Raw genomic sequence first — 24,349 nt, 5'->3', positions numbered from 1 at the left:
CTATGGAACACTGTTCCGCTGACCTGCTTCTCAGTTGAATACAACATAGTTGCCTTCAAATCCAATGTAAACATTTTTTTGTGTAGCCGTCCCCATAAATAATCAAATTCTACCAATTTACACCATTAATGATTACTAAACTACCACCTTACATTCATTACCCCTTATCCTCAAGTGGCCTTCAGGCCTTGATAAGTGGTGAATTCTGAGTAAAAAAAGAAAGATAATTAAGTAAGATGGAATTAATTTTAGCCCTTTTTTGGTCTCTCTCCCTTGTGAATGAATTTCTCTCCCAAATAAAACCTTTGGAACTGGCAAGTATTTTGCGTTTCTCCTGAGTTCACACAAGATCACAACCACAGCTACACACATAGAGAGCAACAATAAAAAGAATGAATAAATAAAGGTAACAAAACTTCTCAACAACCTCAAAAGCCATTCAATTTTTTTTCTTCACATCCTCATTATTTTGTCACACAAATTGGTTATCCTTTCTCAACCATAATTCCACCGCATGACCGCAAAGTTCAAAATTAAATTCGACCATTAAAAAAATTTCTACCTGTAGTATAATCATTACATTTTGGGGGTTCTTATTTAAAATTCAACTTAATTAAAAATCAAAAATACAGAGAAATTTTTAGGATATACGTACCCGTCACAGAATGAAAATGTCATATTCCAAAAATCACGTAAATTGATCAATTAGTATTTTTATAGTAAATCTTTGAAATCACTAACAAATCTCTATTGTCTTTCCATACTTATTCATCTTGAGTTCATAGAAGATCACAACAACTAAGCGATCAACGGCCTCGCATGGAAAGTGATGATAAAAACGACGACCACGCCGCATATGTAGAACTGCCGTTTGTTTCCCAGAGAGAGTTTCTTGGTTATTCCTGGCACGACATTATCTCCCTGGGGAAATAAAACCAATCAAATGATAAGCATATCCCCCTTATATCACGGGGTCGATATGGCATCGGCTATAATCAGCTATGCGTTGGTTGGTGTGGGTCTAATTTTCTCCGTCAATGGAGGGGAAATCCTCTATACTGAGACAATTATTATTTTTGATCTCTACCAGTGCCCTTTTGCCTGTTGTGTGTGTGGAGGGGGGCTGGTTTACCCCCCCCCCCCGCATTAAAAACGACCTTGTGTCACATTTTGTTTTCGTGGGGTAGCAAATAAATACCAATAGAAAAAGGGTCCTTGGCCTTCAGGCAGGGATCAAGGTTTAGTATCTGTTCTGATGTTACACTTGAGTTTGTTTGTCCTTGGTCAATGCGAGGAGGCCCTCTATACTGAGATAATTATTATTTTTGGCTGCTGTCAGAGTGCCCCCTTTTGCTCTTCTTTTGGGGAGCTGGTTTCCCCCTCATTTAAAACGACCTTGTGTCACGTTTTGCTTTTGTGGGGAAGAAAATAAATACCACTAGAAAAAATGCTTTTTAATATGAATATCAATATACCCAAAAAACCCAAACAAATTTAGAGGAGTATAGATTGCGAGAATATTGCATAAAACACATATTTCCATTATTCAAAATATACCCGGGATTATCCAACGTTGCCTGGCCATAATATAATAAAATCAGTATCATTTTTAACTTCACCGTAACTGAATTACGAAATTACAGGATTTATCTGTTTTTCCAAAGGGACACAATTCTGATACTCCCCCCTCCCGAAAAAAAAAAAAAAAGGGAAGGAAGGTTACTTTGTCGTCTGTACAAATGTAATTATTGCTCCCTGCCACAAACCAGTTGACCAGTATCGAACCCTTTACCCTAACATTTGTTTTTTACTCTTTCTTTTACCACAAACAATTCATAATGCCACTCGAAACGTGCGGGCTACTATTTGGGACCATATCTACAGGAACACTATATAGGGAGTTGAGCAACAAGATGTCTATTCACATTACATTTTAACTTCTGCAGTTTAGTACAATCAAGGAAGCAGGGAACCAGGAGGGAATTCCAAAATCTAGCAGTTCAAACATTAGAGTAGAACGATTTCTAGTACCTAAGGACCTCAACAGTGAAGGAGTGGGATTATGCTGCTTGTTGAGTTAGTCGGGGCTATGTACGTTAAGGGAGCACAAGTGCTATGAGTTCATCAGAACATATCTGATTAAAATACTTGTAAAACAGGAACAGGGATGCGACATTGTGGTGATGAGACAGAGGTTGGAGCTTGGCTAACAGTGCGGGACTTATTAAATTTTTTTAAGAAAGCCCTGATATAAGTAGAATAATTATTAATTGAGAAAGATTATGAGTTTTTTTATAAATTAGGGTTAATATTTTTTTTTACTTATGTTCCCCCCTAACAAGGCATATCGCCACTTGGACATAAGGGGCTACTATTTGGGACCACGCTTAGAAAAGATTAACAAGATGTTGGTTTACATTACATTTAAACTTCTGTATATCAGTACAGTCAAGGAAGCAGGTAGCAGGAAAAGAATCCCAAAATCTAGCTGTTTGAGGGAAAAAACTATTAGAGTTTAAAGCTTTCTGGCATTTAAGGACCTCAACAGTGAAGAGGTGTGATTTTGTTGCTAAGTGGGTTTGTTGGGGATATGTATGTCGAAGGAGCACAAATGCAAAGGTTCATCAAAGCACATTCTATTTTACCAATCTCTTGCTTGTTTTTACAGTTAAATAAAAGATATAAAAAACGAACATGTAACAATATAACAGGATTTATTTCTGCTCACAAATAATACACCGGAATATTCACCATGTGACAAATTCCTATTGTGTGGAAATATGAAAAATGCGGATTTATCAAGATATGAAGGCGGACAAGTGACAAAAATAGGAGCTGCTGACTAAAGCGGAAAGTAAGAAAGGTCCAGGATTTTCCAAGCATGTTACCATTTTGACAGTCAGTCTACAATATATAAAAAGAGATTCTGAGCTCTGAGTCACATCTGGCAATCAAGGATTTATCGTTATCATCATCTGACGATTTACCGTCATCATAATCTGGAACTCCATGCATTAAGAAAAAGTGACCCCAACAGAAAAAACGATCCCAATAGAAAAAGTGACCCCAACAGAAAAGTGACCCCAACAGAAAAGTGACCCGAACAGATAAAGTTACTACAACAGATAAAGCGACCCCAACTGATAAAGCGACCTCAACAGAAAAGGTGACCCCAACAGAAAAGTGACCCCAACAGATAAAGTTACTACAAAAGATAAAGCGACCCCAACTGATAAAGCGACCTCAACAGAAAAGTGACCCCAACAGATAAAGTTACTACAAAAGATAAAGCGACCCCAACTGATAAAGCGACCTCAACAGAAAAGGTGACCCCAACAGAAAAGTGACCCCAACAGATAAAGTTACTACAAAAGATAAAGCGACCCCAACTGATAAAGCGACCTCAACAGAAAAGTGACCCCAACAGAAAAGTGACCCCAACAGAAAAGTGACTCCAACAGATAAAGTTACTACAACAGATAAAGCGACCCCAACTGATAAAGCGACCTCAACAGAAAAAGTGACCCCAACAGAAAAGTGACCCCAACAGATAAAGCGATTCCAACTGATAAAGGCACCTCAACTGATAAAGTGACCCCAACAGAAAAAGCGACGCCAACAAAAAAGCGACGCCAGCAAAAAAGTGACCTCAACAGAAAAAGCGACCCCAACAAACAAAAGATCCCAACAAAAAAGTGACCCCAACAAAAAAAGCGACCCCAACAAAAAAGCGACCCCAACAAAAAAGCGACCCCAGCAAAAAAGCGACCCCAGCAAAAAAGTGACCCCAACAAAAAAGCGACCCCTACAAAAAAGTCACCCCAAAAGAAAACGTAACTCTTCAATCAGTGTTTGTGATTCGCTTTTGTTATTTCTTTAGATTCGTTTCTAATTTTTTTAAATTTCAATTTCATTTCTCTTAAATGTTCTAACTGAATACACATCTTCTTCTTTTTACCAGACCGTCCACAATATGTCCTTGCCAAGTTGGGCCAATTCCACTGTGATGCAACACTTGAAAGAAATCCAAGAATTCAAAATGGAATCCTATTTCTATTTGCCTGAAATGAATATTTTGAAAGGAGGTCAATATTAATGTTCATTCATAACTTAATATCAATATTAATGTTCATTCATAAATTAATATCAATATTAATGTTCATTCATAAATTAATATTAATATTAATATTCATTCATAACTTAATATCAATATTAATGTTCATTCATAACTTAATATCAATATTAATGTTCATTCATAACTTAATATCAATATTAATGTTCATTCATAAATTAATATTAATATTAATGTTCATTCATAAATTAATATCAATATTAATGTTCATTCATAACTTAATATCAATATTAATATTCATTCATAACTTAATATCAATATTAATGTTCATTCATAACTTAATATCAATATTAATGTTCATTCATAAATTAATATCAATATTAATGTTCATTCATAACTTAATATCAATATTAATGTTCATTCATAAATTAATATTAATATTAATATTCATTCATAACTTAATATCAATATTAATATTCATTCATAACTTAATATCAATATTAATGTTCATTCATAACTTAATATCAATATTAATGTTCATTCATAAATTAATATTAATATTAATGTTCATTCATAACTTAATATCAATATTAATATTCATTCATAACTTAATATCAATATTAATGTTCATTCATAAATTAATATTAATATTAATGTTCATTCATAAATTAATATCAATATTAATGTTCATTCATAAATTAATATTAATATTAATGTTCATTCATAACTTAATATCAATATTAATGTTCATTCATAAATTAATATTAATATTAATATTCATTCATAACTTAATATCAATATTAATATTCATTCATAGCTTAATATCAATATTAATGTTCATTCATAACTTAATATCAATATTAATGTTCATTCATAACTTAATATCAATATTAATGTTCATTCATAAATTAATATTAATATTAATGTTCATTCATAACTTAATATCAATATTAATGTTCATTCATAACTTTATATTAATATTAATGTTCATTCATAAATTAATATCAATATTAATGTTCATTCATAACTTAATATCAATATCAATGTTCATTCATAACTTAATATTAATATTAATGTTCATTCATAAATTAATATTAATATTAATATTCATTCATAACTTAATATCAATATTAATGTTCATTCATAACTTAATATCAATATTAATGTTCATTCATAAATTAATATTAATATTAATATTCATTCATAACTTAATATCAATATTAATGTTCATTCATAACTTAATATCAATATTAATGTTCATTCATAACTTAATATCAATATTAATGTTCATTCATAAATTAATATTAATATTAATGTTCATTCATAACTTAATATCAATATTAATGTTCATTCATAAATTAATATTAATATTAATGTTCATTCATAAATTAATATCAATATTAATGTTCATTCATAACTTTATATTAATATTAATGTTCATTCATAACTTAATATCAATATTAATGTTCATTCATAACTTAATATCAATATTAATATTCATTCATAACTTTATATTAATATTAATGTTCATTCATAAATTAATATCAATATTAATGTTCATTCATAACTTAATATCAATATCAATGTTCATTCATAACTTAATATCAATATTAATGTTCATTCATAAATTAATATTAATATTAATATTCATTCATAACTTAATATCAATATTAATGTTCATTCATAACTTAATATCAATATTAATGTTCATTCATAAATTAATATTAATATTAATGTTCATTCATAACTTAATATCAATATCAATGTTCATTCATAAATTAATATCAATATTAATATTCATTCATAACTTTATATTAATATTAATGTTCATTCATAAATTAATATCAATATTAATGTTCATTCATAACTTAATATCAATATCAATGTTCATTCATAACTTAATATCAATATTAATGTTCATTCATAAATTAATATTAATATTAATATTCATTCATAACTTAATATCAATATTAATGTTCATTCATAACTTAATATCAATATTAATGTTCATTCATAAATTAATATTAATATTAATATTCATTCATAACTTAATATCAATATTAATGTTCATTCATAAATTAATATCAATATTAATGTTCATTCATAAATTAATATTAATATTAATATTCATTCATAACTTAATATCAATATTAATGTTCATTCATAACTTAATATCAATATTAATGTTCATTCATAAATTAATATTAATATTAATGTTCATTCATAAATTAATATTAATATTAATGTTCATTCATAACTTAATATCAATATTAATGTTCATTCATAACTTAATATCAATATTAATATTCATTCATAAATTAATATCAATATTAATGTTCATTCATAACTTAATATTAATATTAATGTTCATTCATAAATTAATATCAATATTAATGTTCATTCATAACTTAATATCAATATTAATGTTCATTCATAACTTAATATTAATATTAATGTTCATTCATAAATTAATATTAATATTAATGTTCATTCATAAATTAATATCAATATTAATGTTCATTCATAAATTAATATTAATATTAATGTTCATTCATAACTTAATATCAATATTAATATTCATTCATAACTTAATATCAATATTAATATTCATTCATAACTTAATATTAATATTAATGTTCATTCATAAATTAATATTAATATTAATGTTCATTCATAAATTAATATCAATATTAATGTTCATTCATAAATTAATATTAATATTAATGTTCATTCATAAATTAATATCAATATTAATGTTCATTCATAACTTAATATCAATATTAATATTCATTCATAACTTAATATTAATATTAATGTTCATTTATAAATTAATATCAATATTAATGTTCATTCATAACTTAATAGTAATATTAATGTTCATTCATAACTTAATATCAATATTAATGTTCATTCATAACTTAATATTAATATTAATATTCATTCATAACTTTATATTAATATTAATGTTCATTCATAACTTTATATTAATATTAATGTTCATTCATAACTTAATATCAATATTAATATTCATTCATAACTTAATATTAATATTAATATTCATTCATAACTTTATATTAATATTAATGTTCATTCATAAATTAATATCAATATTAATGTTCATTCATAACTTAATAGTAATATTAATGTTCATTCATAAATTAATATTAATATTAATATTCATTCATAACTTTATATTAATATTAATGTTCATTCATAAATTAATATCAATATTAATGTTCATTCATAACTTAATATTAATATTAATGTTCATTCATAACTTAATAGTAATATTAATGTTCATTCATAACTTAATAGTAATATTAATGTTCATTCATAACTTAATATCACCATTAATGTTCATTCATAACTTAGCTTTCATTCATAAATTCGTTGTGTAACAGATCGCATATGAGCACGTATGAAAATATCAGCAGCAGCTGATGGTTGGAGGGACATGTGACAACGAGAAATAGCATTTGTAGCTGGCGTCGAGACTTTCGTAACTGTAATAAATGTTTTAAAACAATCGACGCCAAAGGAGACGGACGTGTAAAGTGAAGACAAGAATGGGCTGGCTGTAGCCAGAGTGTGGTCAAAAGAAAGAGAAACGCATCCAGGAGAGATGGACACGTGGCCCTATAGTAGCAACCATTAAGAGGCATGTGTTAAAACAAGAAAGAACACCACCCGGATTTTAGTTAGTTATTTCCTTTATTCGTTTGTGCCTGTGGCGTTACAATTGTAAATGATACGAATACGAAAGGGATATTTGGTTTCATTTCAATAGTTTTCTAACTCTCACTTTTTTATTTTTGTACTTTAGTCCTCATATTCTGTGAGTGATATTTCTGACAAAAGGGAAAGAATTGCTGTTTTCTGAATCGGCATCTATCTAAGACTTATAGTTGATTAGTTTTTGGTCTTGAAGTAATATTTTTATCTTCTTACATCAAGTGGTTACATGCTTTGTCGAGAGCGATTTCCATAAAAAACACGAAACAAAATCTTTATAGTTTGATAAGCATTAATATTTTAGTGATTTTAATACAAATTTATTTCCATTTCAATGTCACCAGAAAGAAAAAAGAAATCATTTATTAACTTGTAATTTAGAAATAGACATACTAGACCTAGACACAGGGTCTCCATCAACACCCACTTTTGTATCATATATATATATATATATATATATATATATATATATATATATAGTCTTTGAAGTTTTTAACCTTTAAAACTACACAAAAAAATATTTTTTATCATTCGTTAGAAAACCATCTAGTCAGTAAGTCATTTAATCACCTGCAATCACTGCATCGACTCGCTCTCGAATTTACTATAATACCAATAATTTATTTTTCAAGGGATCATCAGTTGTTTACCATGGAACACTGTTTTGGGGATTTATATATATATATATATATATATATATATATATATATATATATATATATATATATATATGTGTGTGTGTAGGACTGAACTGAGTCACCCCTAAAAGCCAAGAAGTAGGACGAAAATAATACCATTCCCCAAAAATAATAGTTTCTTAGACTTTCTCTTTATTTCTTTGTTGCTTAGCAACTAGCAGGGGTCAGGTCGAAAAGTAGGTCATGACCGGGTCAGATTCCAACCTGCATGTTAAAAGACTTTTCCTCACCTCTCTCTCCTACTCCTACACTGTTTCTTTCTCTCTCTCTCTTTTTCTCCTTAACCAAGCCCCAGCCAGCATGACAGGCAAGCAGCCAGTACACGTTTAGCCACCAAACTAACAAGACGCACGTTGCCGGCCAAACTTATTAACAAGAGGTGTATTCTCTCCAACATGCAAAAAAAAAAATTAAATAAAGTTCTTTCTTTTTAAGGTTAACATTGGTATTACTTTTATCATTCCAACTGCCTCTAATAAAGACAAGTGTCAGCCAGTGTTACATATTCAAGCAAATAAATATTGAATGCAACGGATGCACTTTCTTTTTTTATTTTTCGATTTTTTGTATAATCTTTTTTATATCAAAATCAAAAATATTAATAAAAGTTCCATAGTTGTTGCTGTCACAAGCGCTTTCGCTTCTCCCACGAATCATCTTCAGGTGTTGAAATAATAATGCTAAGGAATGAAAATGAGAATTAAAAGTGAAAACTAAAATATACAGTAAACGGCGTTAAGTGAAGATAAGTTAAAATATATAGAGTCGATGAAAAGTCGATTAAAAATTCACAACATGAAAATAATATTAAAAAATTAAAAATTCTTGAAGCGTAATATATTAGAACCTTTCAACCCACTATAAATGATATTGCATTCGAGAAAAGCAGTAGCATTCTAAAATGTCTTGCGTAGTTCATAGTGGACGGACTTTGTTAACAGTGTCCACGAACTTGTTGATTTTAATACTCGAAATCGTTAATAAAAATTTATGCAAAAGAGTAAAAATAAATCATTTGCTTATACATAACCCATGATCTAAACGCATATCAACTCTATTAGCAAAACGTAATAAATAATCATAACACAAATTATTGAAGTAATAAGAATAAAGATACACGACTAAATTCGATACGGTTTAATGCATCATACAATAAGCACTAAATACTTAATAATATATGCAATGAGTTTTATCTAATAATTGAAAAAAATTCCTTTAGGAATAGAAAAATTAGTAGATTAGAAAAAATATAAATAAATGCACTTTAAAACTATTATATCTAACCTCAGAATAATATAATAATGGTCTTTAATAATTCTAAAATAAATGAGAATATAAAAGTTAAAGTATAAAATTACTAGTCAAATTCCTAATTAACATCATAATGCAATTATAGACAATCAAATGAATGTATCTTAGGACACAAAGGTGTAAACTTCGAAAACAGTGTATAAATGTAAAGTTTTAGAAAGAGATAGAACTAAATAATATATTGGTGCAACCTAATGCCAATTTAAAACTTGATACATAAATCACATAACTTTATTTTAAAAAATCATAAAGGTTCAAACGATAGTATGACATCATAAGAGAAAATCTAAATTTATTAGAGAACTAGAAGATAATAACAAACAATACGGATTAAAGATAGCCTGTTGTTAGTAGATTAACAATATTACCAGGTGAATTTAAAAAACGTAATTGATATATTTTAAAATCTTATCACATAATAACATGAAAAGATAATATAATTGATAGGAAATATGAAATGATTCAGAACTATATGCATGACTCAAAACTCACATTTTCGAAATATAGGCCTAAACACACACACACACACACACACACACACACACACACACACACACACACACACACACACACACACTCACACACAAAAAAAAGTAGAGATCATAATCGGTCTTGGTACTATTTTTTACAGAATCACGTTTGTTTTGAATTTTATTAATTTTCCGTTTGTAAGTTTGTCTATTTTTAACTTTGCTGAAAATGTTTTTTTTTAATTATTTTTTCTCTTCTTTTATGATCCCAGGTGTTCTTCTCGGACAGGTGATTGAAAAAACTTTGCTCAAAGTTACTGAACCAGAGACTCTGCCTAAAATGTACATGTATTCGGCGGTAAGCAGCAAATCTTTTTTTGCCATTTTTTATGAAGTTCTCCAAAGTATATCTTGATAGTGAAGCAATTGATGTTGTTAAGAAGCTTTGACATCTGATCATCAGCAAAGAATAACAGGAAAAATCGTGAGTAGAAGAAGCAGAGGATGACAGCGAAAAATATATGCTGACAGTCTGAACATCTGGGAAACATAAAATAAATGAGCAACAATGAATTCATGAATGTCTCGAGAGATATAAATGGAGAGCCATAGCTGTCAATGCCTGAGCTAGGCAGGACACCACTTGAACGAATGAGTATGTGAAATGACACACGCTCATAAATTTGTAGTTTTTCGCTCAAAATTGCTGCTATTTTGAATCAGTGCTCCCAAAAAGTTGGCCCCCAATTTACAGAAAACAACTTACAGGGTGTAACAGGTGAGAGGACAATTGCAAGCATAAGGAATAGATGGAGTTTTGTCATTACTAACTAGCAGAGAATTACTACTGTCAAGGAAGTAATGAAAATGCAAGTGTCGGAGGGGCAAAATAGACGTTGTGTGTAGTAGTGGATTGAGTAAAACAAAAGCTGTTGGACATTTATAACTAAAACTTGATGGACAAGTCAGTTTTAGACTTAAATTTATTTACACTAAATATAGTTGAAGGATTATAAATTTCATTAATAATTCCATAGGTGGCATTGTTTTAATCATCCAAAGGGTTGATATGCCATTAAACAGATGGATCAATTAGATTTTAAGGATCTCACAAAATAAGGCAAACAAAAGGGACGCTTTTGGGTCTAAAGTATCTCCAAACAAACAGGTTCGTTTTTTCTACAATAAAAATCGATGAAATGTGACAAAAAAGCAAATGACTTGAGTTTTTTTTATGTTATTTGTATTGATTGGACTATTGTTCTCATCTTGAATGTTATTTGTGCAACGTTTTGGTCGATTGTCCTTTGACCGTCCTCAGGCATGTTGGCTGTTGTTTGGAAAAGAAAAGAGAAAAGTTACTGACTTCGTAGATATTTTTGTATTCTTTGAATTAGTCTCTATTTTATGGTTATCATTTTGTATTGGTGAAAAAGTTGGTTGACAAAGGGGAGGCAACTCTAATTAAGATCGACAAGGAATTATCTCCCTTCCATTGCTGAAATTTCGGCCCGAGGACAGCCAAAGGCCAATCCAACCAAAACGTTACACAAATATTGCTCAAGATGAGAACAATAGTCCAATCAATACAAGTAATTTAAACAATCAGCCTTCATAAAAAATTCAAGACTTTAATTTTTTTTTCATTAAAACATTTTACAAAAAATAATATAAATATTAAAATGTAAAATAATTATTCCTTTTTAAAAGAAAAAAAATGTTTATATTTATTAGAATTACTAGTGGGGAAACCTGACGTTGCCCAGGATTGAATGAGTATCAAAGAATGTTTCACCCTCCCATATTTTATTGTCATGAAAGTCATTGAAATCATCCATATTTAAATCAAATCGATTAATTGCCTGCTCTAATTAGGGAACCACCTAAATGCACCGGGAGGGAGCTTCATATGTCTTCATGCAGTGGCTTAAGTCCACACTACATTGTAGTTTACATTGCACTGTAGAGAAGTTACCGTTGATTTTCTAAAATCATTTTCATATAATGGCTTAAATTTAAGTTTAAAATGCAAAAATCAAGTATCATGGTTCAATTGTGCTCTAAACAGAAACATTAATTTCGAATGCACTCCTGTCATATCAAAGAACCTACTTTCTGCTTATGTGGGAATAAAACTTCTCAAATGCACTAGTGATATTAGACTGTATGAAATCGCCTGTTCCTTCTTTCATCAGATTTTTTTTTTTAATTCTTCGATTATGGATGCTTATCAAAGACATTCTGATACAAAACTATCTAAGAACACTCCCAGGAACATTAAGTACATTTGAATGAAACTTAAAAAAAACGAAAATCGGTCCAACTAAAAAAAAAAAAGAAAATCGGCCCAACTCTCTCTCTCTCTCTCTCTGTCCCTCTCTCTCTCTCTCTCTCTATCTATCTATCTCTATGTCTCTCTCTCTCTCACACACACACACATGCATGCGCGCACACAAACACGCACGCACACATGCACACACACACATACACATGCACACTCACACATGCATAAACACACTCGCACACATACACGCGCGTGCACACACACACACACACACACACACGCATGTACATACACCGACAAAGTTCTTTTTATTTGATAGTAGAGATAAATCGAAACCTTTTTCGTAGTTTTTATATTTCGTTTGGTTTGATTTACTTGTTTTGTTTTATGGCATATCAACGCTTTTCAGGTTATATGAAGAAATTTTATTATCCACTTTGTCCCGTGGAAGTTAATACTTCTTAAACAATTAATCGTTACTACTAACTCTGAAACTGAAGGAAAAAAATACAAACAAAAAGAGAAAAATAGGAGAAATAGAATTTATTAACAAGGATATCTAAAGGAAAGGTTTGTGACCTCTATGGGCTGCCAAAAATGTCCATCTGGCTTACAAGAGTCTTGTCTTGTAGTAGTAACCAAAACGGGGGAGAGAGAGTGAAGGGAAATAGAAGGAAAGAGAGATAGAGAAGGAGGAAGAAGGGGGAAAAAAAGGAGGGGATCACTTACTGGAAGCTTCTGGGCACCCTTTTACGAAAGGAACATTTAGAAAGTTCGTTTTCTTGTGGGTTTTATTTTTTGAGTTTGTGTTGGTTAAAAGTTCCCTTTTTCTTTTTTTTTTTCCTGGAAATTCGTTTTCGTAGTCCTTTCAGCAAGGTAGAAATTTCTTGAGGCTGGATATTCTGGTGTTTTCGGGTATCTTCGAAAACTTCCCTGCGGCGAATTTTCTGTTCAAAACTTCTATTATCTTTCCTCGATAATAGTATCAGTTTTCAAGTGTCTTAGAAAACTAGGTTCTTCTGTTCAAAACTTCTATTATCTTTTCTCGATAATAGTATTAGTTTTCAAGTGTCTTAGAAAACTAGGTTCTTCTTTTCAACGAATTTAATGTCTCGTCAAGACAGAGTTGTACAACGCCTTAGTAAATTCCAGGCGTCCCTTTTTATCCGAGACCGACAGTTCGACCGTTCTGGTCCCCTCGAAGCCTTGTTCACAACTGACTATTTTAACTCAAAATATCACACACGTGCCTCAATTTAGCACGAAAACGTTGCATCCAATCAACGGGCATAAGGGAGTCAGGTGACATAAAAAAAAGGGGGAAGCCAGGGAAGGGGGTAGGAAAGGGGTTAAGAAGAAAGGAAGGAAGAACCGAAACAGGAGAAAGAAAAGGGAAAGAAAGATGGTGAAAGATAATTTCCACATATATAGTCAACAAATTTTTTATCTACAGACTTGAAATTTGGTATATAGTGTATTTAGATATTAATCCATTTTCACCCGCAGGAAAGGCTGCTAAGGGGTTAAAATTTAAAAATTTGTACGTAGGTATCGTCGAATTTTATCTGTTTGCTAATTGTTTTACGAATGCGCATGCGTGAATAGTTCACATTACAGATTAATTATGTTAAAAATAAGTAGTTTGAAACACATTTTAAATCTCGTGTAACGCCAATCTAATGGTAATCGTATTTGGCTCACTGTCTTTAGGGTTTAGTTTCGATCTCAGCTCGAGTATTTTTTAATTATTTTTACTAACTAGGAGTGAACGGTTTAGGAAAAAAAAAAACATTTTTGTGTAAAAATTTTTATTTTTTGCCTAATAACATGGTGATTACTGAAAATCAAACATCAAACCAGTGAATTTAGAGCAGTGTTTTCCAACCTTCCAGAGTTTGAAACCCAATTACAGGAGACTAAACCAGACCTATTATTCCTAAGCAAAACTGGCATTGGACCGACTATTTCTCTAGATAAGTTCGTAGTTAAAGGATGCTCTAACTTAACTTCCAAATCTGACTCCCAAGATCGCCATGGGCATAGATTATGTGCCTATATTAAAGATGGCTTTCCATGTGGTAGGGACATTTCCAGAGAAGATCCTAAATTAACCTATATGTGCTTCCGGGTTGCACTTGCTCACACTACTGCGTTTATATTTGCTCTCTATCGCTCCCACAACAGCGGAGTTACTATCTTTAAAAGCATATCTGAGAAAATTGACCACATCCTGTCTGCTTATCCTTCAGCTAACATTCACATCCGTGGAGACTTCAATATTCACAAATGTGGAATGGTTAACTCAAACAAGATGATGAGGGAAGTTTCTGTCACGATTTCTCTATTGCTTATGATCTCAGTCAGATTGTTCACGAACCCACTCATGTGCTCGACACTGATGGCTAGTATGCAAGTCTCCTAGACCGTTTTCTCACAACTTGCCCTGAACTATGTTCAGCTTCCATTGTGTCTCCAGTGTTAATGCTGGAGTCGCTCAGGGGTTCATCCTGGGCCCAACTCTCTTCCTAATCTATATCAATGATCTTCCAAATCACATCCTTAGATCATTCATAGGCATTTATGCTGACGACACTACCGTCTATGGCAGTACATCAAAGACCATAAACGACCAAGTTCTCTCTGATTCTCTCTCCTCTGATATTGAGCATGCAGTACAATGGGAAAAGAGGTGGCTGATTACTTTTAATGCATATAAAACAAAGCTTCTATCTTTACGTCATCAACTCTGATCTCTATCTGGCATCAATTGAAATGAATGGCTCTCATCTTGGGGAGGCTTCATGTTTTGATAAGCTCCTGGGCTTGACCATTACTCCTGATCTTAAATGGAACACGTACATCAAATCTGTTGCCATGGTCGGTGGGAAAATGGTGGGATCCTTCTATTGATCCAGTAGATATCTCACTGCTGATGCAATTCTCTTCCTATGTAGGAGCCAGGTACGTCCAAGGATAGGATACTGTTGCTACATCTGGGCAAGAGCTGCTAGAAGCAGCTTATCCTTCCTTAATAGACTTCGTAGCCTAGTTGGGGATGTCCTTTTCTCTTCCCTGCAACCTCTTTATCACAGAAGAGACATTGCGAGCCTATCTCTGCTTCATCGTTATTTTCATGGCAAGTGCCCGTCTGAGCTCCAATCTATGGTCCTCCCTCGCTAAACTTACACAAGAAACATTCATCTAGCTGAAAACACTATCAATCATTTCCCCCACTCTTTATCTGTGCCTAAACCTAAATGTAGATTCCATGACCAAAGCTTCTTTCTTAGAACTTCACACCTGCGGAACTCTCTTCCATTTACCTGCTTTCTGGTTGATTATAATATGGTTGTCTTCAAGTCCAATGTAAACAAGTTCTTGATGAGCTGTTCCAATTTTTTTACCAAATTTACACTACTAATAATCACTACAACATTGTCCCATTGAATACTGTACACTTATTAACTCTTATCCTCAAGTGGCCTCTGGCCTTTATAAATTGTGACTCCTTTGTAAAAAAAAAAAAACAACAAAAATAAAACAACTTTTTTTACATTACAGCACACTATTGAGTTTTAATTTCCATGGCACATCTATCACAAAAAATAATTTCTATTCAGAAAACCTTTTTACAATAAAATAATAAAAAACAAAGAAGATTAAATTATAAAATTTTTTATTCACATAAATCAACACCCAGTATTTAATATCTGATATAGAATAATAATGATGAACGTCAGTGGGCAGTTGTACCTGGTGTTTCTTATCTACTGCTGCAATATGTGAACGAATTCACACTCTAAACTCTTCTTAAATATTTTTAAGCCTTTCACGTTTTTTTTAATGTTGTTTAAGAAAATCCCAGTTCATATAGGTACGAAGTTTAGAATTGCAGATTTTGATGTTTTTTTTTTAGTCAGAGTTGAACATTCTTCCATAACAGAAATCCAAAAGGCGTTCAACGGCAATCATGCATAGTTTAATTTGTGACAACGATTTTTGAAAAAGCTTGCAAAGTCTTCCTCTTCACATAACTAAAAATTAGAAAGTTTGATGATCGATAAATCTAGGAATGGATTAAGAAATGAAATGTCTTCATCAACTAATATCTAATTAAATGGCTTCTAGCTATTATCTCTTCGCGGCACATCAGTAATCATTCTGCGGCACAAGAGTTGGGAACCGCTAGTTTAGAATGTCTCTTAAACTCCATGTTTTGACAAGCTTCTAGGTTTGACCTTCATTCCTGATCTGAAATGAAGCACGTACATCAATCAATTGCTACGGTCACTAGAAAAATGGTTGAATCATTCTAACGCTCCGGTAGATATCTCACTGCCGATGCAACTCTCTATCTGTATAAGAGTGCAATACGCTCTAGCATGGAGTACCGTTGTACGGCACAATCACATTGACATACCGGTTCTCGCCAGATCATCGAAGTTAAGCAACATTGAGCCTGGCCAGTACCAGATGGGTGACCATTTGGGAAGGCTAGGCGCTGTATGTACCTTCTGGGAAGGTTGGACGTGAGACCAGCACCCTCACCCCGAAAAAGAACTCCTCACTACAAAAGCATCTACAAAAGTTGTAGATGGCCTATGCCCCTTCAGGGGCTCAAGGCAACGGATGGAGTACTGTTGCCGCACTTAGGCAGGAGCTGCTCGGAATACCTATCTTGCCTTGACACAGTTCAAAACCGGCTTCTCCTTTTCACATAAGAGACGTTGCTCGCTTGTCTCTCCTCTATCATTATTTTCTTTGTAAGTGCTCATCTAGGCTCCGATATATAGTCTCCTTTGTCAAAATTTCACAAAAAAAGCATACGTCTTGCAACAACCACTATCAACAATTTCCCCCACTCTCTGTCTGTGTCTAAACCTAAACGTGAATTCTATGAAGAAAGCTTCTTTCCTAGAACTGCCTGCCTGTAGATTCTGTTCTGCTGGCCTACTTTCTAGCTGACTACAACATGGTCGGCTTCAAGTCCAATGTAAACAAGTTCTTGTTGAGCTGTCCTCTTAAATAATAAAATGCCAAATTTCTACTACTAAAGATTACTATGCTATTGTCCAAATGATTACTGTACTCTCATTAACCTTATCCTCAAGTGGTCTTTAGGCTTTGATAAGTGGTGACCCCCAAGGAAAAAAAAAACTGATAGCCCTATTATGATCACAAATTCTTGTCTTTAGGCAGAGTTGAGTTTCACCAGAACAAACAAACCTCATATGTCATCTTTATTCTTATTCAAAATAAATGTTGCTTCTTTTTCTTTGCAGCATGATTCAACACTTGTGGCTTTTCTGGTTTCTCTCAACGTCTTCAATCGTCTTATCGTTCCATATGCTTCGTGTGTTATGGTTGAGCTACACAAGCCACAAAAAAGTCCCCATTTTGTGCAGATCTTATACAAGAATTCCACATCAGATTCAACATTACACCTTCTACAAATTCCAGGTGGGCATTTCGTTTGTTATTTAGAATTCAACCTAATTAAGAAAAAAAAAAAGGAAACTACAGAAAAATCTTTATAATATACAAACCTGTCACAGAATAAAAATGTCATATTCCAAAAATTATGTAAATTAAGGAAGTAGTTTTACTTTTATAAAGAAAATAATTTTTAAGCGATTAATAGGAATTTGTTGGCATTATAAGATAAATTTTTTTGATGAGCTGTCGCCTTAAGTCATCCAATTTACCAAATTTCCACTAACGATTACTACATTTTACTTTAGTAATTCATAAAAATAAAATTGGAAAGAAATAAATAAAAACCCAGGTCGGTATTTTTTTCTTTTTTAACAAAAGATTTTTTTACCGTTACTGTCCTGTCTTGACACAACTTAAAAGTCTCTCGCCATTGTCCATCTCACCCAGTGCACACTATTCTTCTCTGACCACACGCCAGCCATGGCAAGCCAATTCTCATCTTTATCTTTACATGTCCATTTGCTTCAACACGCACATTGCTTTTCCCGATCACATGGTTCATTTTTTTCTCCTTTTTTCCTTTTTTTTCTTGCGCACACTTTCTAATTTGCATATGCATGTTTTTGGGCTGCAGCTGTTGCTGTTAATCTCTTCACAATCCAGCAATCCTTTGCTGCGGCTGATATTTTCCTACATGCTCACAGGTACTTCTCAAATACTCAGATAAAATTTGATTTTCTTCGTTGAAAAAAAAACTTAATTATTTATGTGATTTTTTGGAATATGACGTCTTTGTTCAGTGATGGGTACGTACATCATAAAGATTGTATCTGTATTTTTTTTTATGAAAAAATAGGTGGAATCGTAAACAAGCACAAACACTTTTGATCCAACCCTTATTTTCCCCCTCTTAGTAAAGGTGAAACGTGTGCATGTGATTATAATGTTTTTTCTAAACCGTTCAATTCTTGTAAGTAAAAAAAAAAATCGTTCAATTCTTGTAAGTAAAAAAAAAACGTTCAATTCTTGTAAGTAAAAAAAAAAACGTTCAATTCTTGTAAGTAAAAAAACCGTTCAATTCTTGTAAATAAAAAAAAAAGTTCAATTCTTGTAAGTAAAAAAAAAAAGATCAATTCTTGTAAGTAAAAAAAAAAACGATCAATTCTTGTAAGTAAAAAAAAACCTTCAATTCTTGTAAGTAAAAAAAACCGTTCAATTCTTGTAAGCAAAAAAAAACGATCAATTCTTATAAGTAAAAAAAAAACGTTCAATTCTTGTAAGTAAAAAAAAAACCGTCCAATTCTTGTAAATAAAAAAAAACGTTCAATTCTTGTAAGTAAAAAAAAAACGTTCAATTCTTGTAAGTAAAAAAAAAACCCCGATCAATTCTTGTAAAAAAAAAAAAGTTCAGTTCTTGTAAGTAAAAAAAAAACGTTCAATTCTTGTAAGTAAAAAAAAAACGTTCAATTCTTGTAAGTAAAAAAAAAACGTTCAATTCTTGTAAGTAAAAAAAAACGTTCAATTCTTGTAAGTAAAAAAAAAACGTTCAATTCTTGTAAGTAAAAAAAAAACGTTCAATTCTTGTAAGTAAAAAAAAAACGTTCAATTCTTGTAAGTAAAAAAAAAACGTTCAATTCTTGTAAGTAAAAAAAAAACGTTCAATTCTTGTAAGTAAAAAAAAAAACCCCGATCAATTCTTGTAAAAAAAAAAAAGTTCAGTTCTTGTAAGTAAAAAAAAAACGTTCAATTCTTGTAAGTAAAAAAAAAACGTTCAATTCTTGTAAGTAAAAAAAAAACGTTCAATTCTTGTAAGTAAAAAAAAAACGTTCAATTCTTGTAAGTAAAAAAAAAACGTTCAATTCTTGTAAGTAAAAAAAAAACGTTCAATTCTTGTAAGTAAAAAAAAAACGTTCAATTCTTGTAAGTAAAAAAAAAACGTTCAATTCTTGTAAGTAAAAAAAAAAACCCCGATCAATTCTTGTAAAAAAAAAAAAAGTTCAGTTCTTGTAAGTAAAAAAAAAAAGGTTCAGTTCTTGTAAGTAAAAAAAAAACGTTCAATTCTTGTAAGTAAAAAAAAAAGTTCAGTTCTTGTAAGTAAAAAAAAAAGGTTCAGTTCTTGTAAGTAAAAAAAAAACGTTCAATTCTTGTAAAAAAAAAAAAAGTTCAGTTCTTGTAAGTAAAAAAAAAAAGGTTCAGTTCTTGTAAGTAAAAAAAAAACGTTCAATTCTTGTAAGTAAAAAAAAAACGTTCAATTCTTGTAAGTAAAAAAAAAACGTTCAATTCTTGTAAGTAAAAAAAAAACGTTCAATTCTTGTAAGTAAAAAAAAACGTTCAATTCTTGTAAGTAAAAAAAAAACCGTCCAATTCTTGTAAATAAAAAAAAACGTTCAATTCTTGTAAGTAAAAAAAAAACGTTCAATTCTTGTAAGTAAAAAAAAAAACCCCGATCAATTCTTGTAAAAAAAAAAAAAGTTCAATTCTTGTAAGTAAAAAAAAAAACCCCGATCAATTCTTGTAAAAAAAAAAAGTTCAGTTCTTGTAAGTAAAAAAAAAAAGGTTCAGTTCTTGTAAGTAAAAAAAAAACGTTCAATTCTTGTAAGTAAAAAAAAAAGTTCAGTTCTTGTAAGTAAAAAAAAAAAGGTTCAGTTCTTGTAAGTAAAAAAAAAACGTTCAATTCTTGTAAGTAAAAAAAAAACGTTCAATTCTTGTAAGTAAAAAAAAAACCGTCCAATTCTTGTAAATAAAAAAAAACGTTCAATTCTTGTAAGTAAAAAAAAACCGTTCAATTCTTGTAAGTAAAAAAAAAAAACCCGATCAATTCTTGTAAAAAAAAAAAAAGTTCACTTCTTGTAAGTAAAAAAAAAAGGTTCAATTCTTGTAAGTAAAAAAAACGTTCAATTCTTGTAAGTAAAAAAAACGTTCAATTCTTGTAAGTAAAAAAAAAACGTTCAATTCTTGTAAGTAAAAAAAACGTTCAATTCTTGTAAGCAAAAAAAAAAAAAACGTTCAATTCTTGTAAGTAAAAAAAAACGTTCAATTCTTGTAAGTAAAAAAAACGTTCAATTCTTGTAAGCAAAAAAAAAAAAAAACGTTCAATTCTTGTAAGTAAAAAAAACGTTCAATTCTTGTAAGCAAAAAAAAAAACGTTCAATTCTTGTAAGTAAAAAAAAAAACGTTCAATTCTTGTAAGTAAAAAAAAAAGTTCGATTCTTGTAAGTAAAAAAAAAGGTTCGATTCTTGTAAGTAAAAAAAAAAGTTCGATTCTTGTAAGTAAAAAAAAAAGTTCACTTCTTGTAAGTAAAAAAAACGTTCAATTCTTGTAAGTAAAAAAAAAAAGATCAATTCTTGTAAGTAAAAAAAAAAACGATCAATTCTTGTAAGTAAAAAAAAACCTTCAATTCTTGTAAGTAAAAAAAACCGTTCAATTCTTGTAAGCAAAAAAAACGATCAATTCTTATAAGTAAAAAAAAAACGTTCAATTCTTGTAAGTAAAAAAAAAACGATCAATTCTTGTAAGTAAAAAAAAAACGTTCAATTCTTGTAAGTAAAAAAAACCGTCCAATTCTTGTAAATAAAAAAAAACGTTCAATTCTTGTAAGTAAAAAAAAAACCGTCCAATTCTTGTAAATAAAAAAAAACGTTCAATTCTTGTAAGTAAAAAAAAAACGTTCAATTCTTGTAAGTAAAAAAAAAAACCCCGATCAATTCTTGTAAAAAAAAAAAAAGTTCAGTTCTTGTAAGTAAAAAAAAAACGTTCAATTCTTGTAAGTAAAAAAAAAACGTTCAATTCTTGTAAGTAAAAAAAAAACGTTCAATTCTTGTAAGTAAAAAAAAAACGTTCAATTCTTGTAAGTAAAAAAAAAACGTTCAATTCTTGTAAGTAAAAAAAAAACGTTCAATTCTTGTAAGTAAAAAAAAAACGTTCAATTCTTGTAAGTAAAAAAAAAACGTTCAATTCTTGTAAGTAAAAAAAAAACGTTCAATTCTTGTAAGTAAAAAAAAAACCCCCGATCAATTCTTGTAAAAAAAAAAAAAGTTCAGTTCTTGTAAGTAAAAAAAAAAAGGTTCAGTTCTTGTAAGTAAAAAAAAACGTTCAATTCTTGTAAGTAAAAAAAAAAGTTCAGTTCTTGTAAGTAAAAAAAAAAGGTTCAGTTCTTGTAAGTAAAAAAAAAACGTTCAATTCTTGTAAAAAAAAAAAAAGTTCAGTTCTTGTAAGTAAAAAAAAAAGGTTCAGTTCTTGTAAGTAAAAAAAAAACGTTCAATTCTTGTAAGTAAAAAAAAAACGTTCAATTCTTGTAAGTAAAAAAAAAACGTTCAATTCTTGTAAGTAAAAAAAAACGTTCAATTCTTGTAAGTAAAAAAAAACGTTCAATTCTTGTAAGTAAAAAAAAACGTTCAATTCTTGTAAGTAAAAAAAAAACGTTCAATTCTTGTAAGTAAAAAAAAAAACCCCGATCAATTCTTGTAAAAAAAAAAAAAGTTCAATTCTTGTAAGTAAAAAAAAAACCCCGATCAATTCTTGTAAAAAAAAAGTTCAGTTCTTGTAAGTAAAAAAAAAAAGTTCAGTTCTTGTAAGTAAAAAAAAAACGTTCAATTCTTGTAAGTAAAAAAAAAAGTTCAGTTCTTGTAAGTAAAAAAAAAAAGGTTCAGTTCTTGTAAGTAAAAAAAAAACGTTCAATTCTTGTAAGTAAAAAAAAAACGTTCAATTCTTGTAAGTAAAAAAAAAAACCGTCCAATTCTTGTAAATAAAAAAAAACGTTCAATTCTTGTAAGTAAAAAAAAACCGTTCAATTCTTGTAAGTAAAAAAAAAAACCCGATCAATTCTTGTAAAAAAAAAAAAAAGTTCACTTCTTGTAAGTAAAAAAAAAAGGTTCAATTCTTGTAAGTAAAAAAAACGTTCAATTCTTGTAAGTAAAAAAAACGTTCAATTCTTGTAAGTAAAAAAAAAACGTTCAATTCTTGTAAGTAAAAAAAACGTTCAATTCTTGTAAGCAAAAAAAAAAAAAAACGTTCAATTCTTGTAAGTAAAAAAAAACGTTCAATTCTTGTAAGTAAAAAAAACGTTCAATTCTTGTAAGCAAAAAAAAAAAAAAACGTTCAATTCTTGTAAGTAAAAAAAACGTTCAATTCTTGTAAGCAAAAAAAAAAACGTTCAATTCTTGTAAGTAAAAAAAAAAACGTTCAATTCTTGTAAGTAAAAAAAAAAGTTCGATTCTTGTAAGTAAAAAAAAAGGTTCGATTCTTGTAAGTAAAAAAAAAAGTTCGATTCTTGTAAGTAAAAAAAAATGTTCACTTCTTGTAAGTAAAAAAAACGTTCAATTCTTGTAAGCAAAAAAAAACCCGTTCAATTCTTGTAACTTACAAGAATTGAACTCGAGCTGAGAAGTTTCTTAACTAACCGGACTCTAAATCCGTCGAAATGTTTGATTTTTCTCGTTTTAAACTTTTTGTTTAAGTTTGTTTATGGAAATGGCATTTTCTAATTGTTATAAACACAGACTTTCGATTCACTGTGTTGGGATTGAGGTCTTAAGTTTGTTATGCAACTAGTTTAGAAGGTTTCTATTCTATGGATTCGTTGGACTAATGTTCTCACCTTGAGTGTTGTAACGTTACACACATTACACACACTACACACGTTACACACGTGTTAACATGTAGAATTCGTCGCAAGGAAACTACCAACAAATTATAACTCAACTCATTTTTTTTTTTCGTTGAAACAACAGACATTTATTTCCAGGTACTTTCCAGACTTTTTTCTTGTTCAAACCTGTCGCTCTCAGCCCATGTGTGTAACATATCTATCCCTGTCCTCTTTCTAATGTGATCATCGGTCGGCGCACACTTTTTATGATCTTTTTTTCTTCTTTTTTGCCGTGACGTCACCTCACTCTGTTACATTGTCATTCTCACAAAATTTTGACCGATGTAACCTCCGACCTTCTTCAGGTGTATCTTGTTGAACTTGGGAATCTTTCTGTTGAACTTAGAAATCTGCATGGAATTTTGAACAGGACCCTTTATTTAATCTCTGGAGCCTTCCGCGATGACTAGATAGAAATCTTTATTAATTCACGGCTGCGTAATGGATAAAGTACTAAATAAAATTCAGTTATAAGTGACACTCTTCTGGAGGTTGAAGGTTCAATCGTCATAGTTGGTGATACGAAGATTACAATTGCGAATTACTTAAGACTTTCCGAGTTCGACAGAATGATTCCCAAGTTTGACCTGAAGAAGGTTGGAGGTTATATTGGCTGAAATGTTGTGCAAATAACAGTCAAGATGAGAGCAGTAGTCCAAAGAATATGAATTATCAATCCTCATCTCAACAAAAACATA

The 24,349-nt window shown here is 30.3% G+C and overlaps 1 protein-coding gene across 5 annotated transcripts in view; it reads left to right on the top strand.

Annotated features, from left to right (window-relative positions):
* Window positions 1–24,349, top strand: part of LOC145291146 (lysosomal acid phosphatase-like) — a 186,725-nt gene that overhangs the window by 96,418 nt on the left and 65,958 nt on the right. For all 5 annotated transcript variants that reach the window (XR_013869337.1, XM_080136667.1, XM_080136665.1 and 2 more), the window contains 3 exons: window positions 3,962–4,085; window positions 10,556–10,641; window positions 17,850–18,027. Coding sequence is in view for 4 of the 5 variants with exons in the window: in XM_080136667.1 (XP_079992793.1) it covers window positions 3,962–4,085; window positions 10,556–10,641; window positions 17,850–18,027 (388 nt within the window). In the remaining variant the exon portion in view is untranslated. The remainder of the gene's footprint in view (window positions 1–3,961; window positions 4,086–10,555; window positions 10,642–17,849; window positions 18,028–24,349) is intronic.

This window comes from Euprymna scolopes, chromosome 12 (assembly GCF_053919585.1).
Source record: "Euprymna scolopes isolate OS-2025 chromosome 12, ASM5391958v1, whole genome shotgun sequence".
Lineage (NCBI taxonomy): Eukaryota > Metazoa > Mollusca > Cephalopoda > Sepiida > Sepiolidae > Euprymna > Euprymna scolopes.
This window is presented reverse-complemented; position numbering and strand designations above follow the sequence as displayed.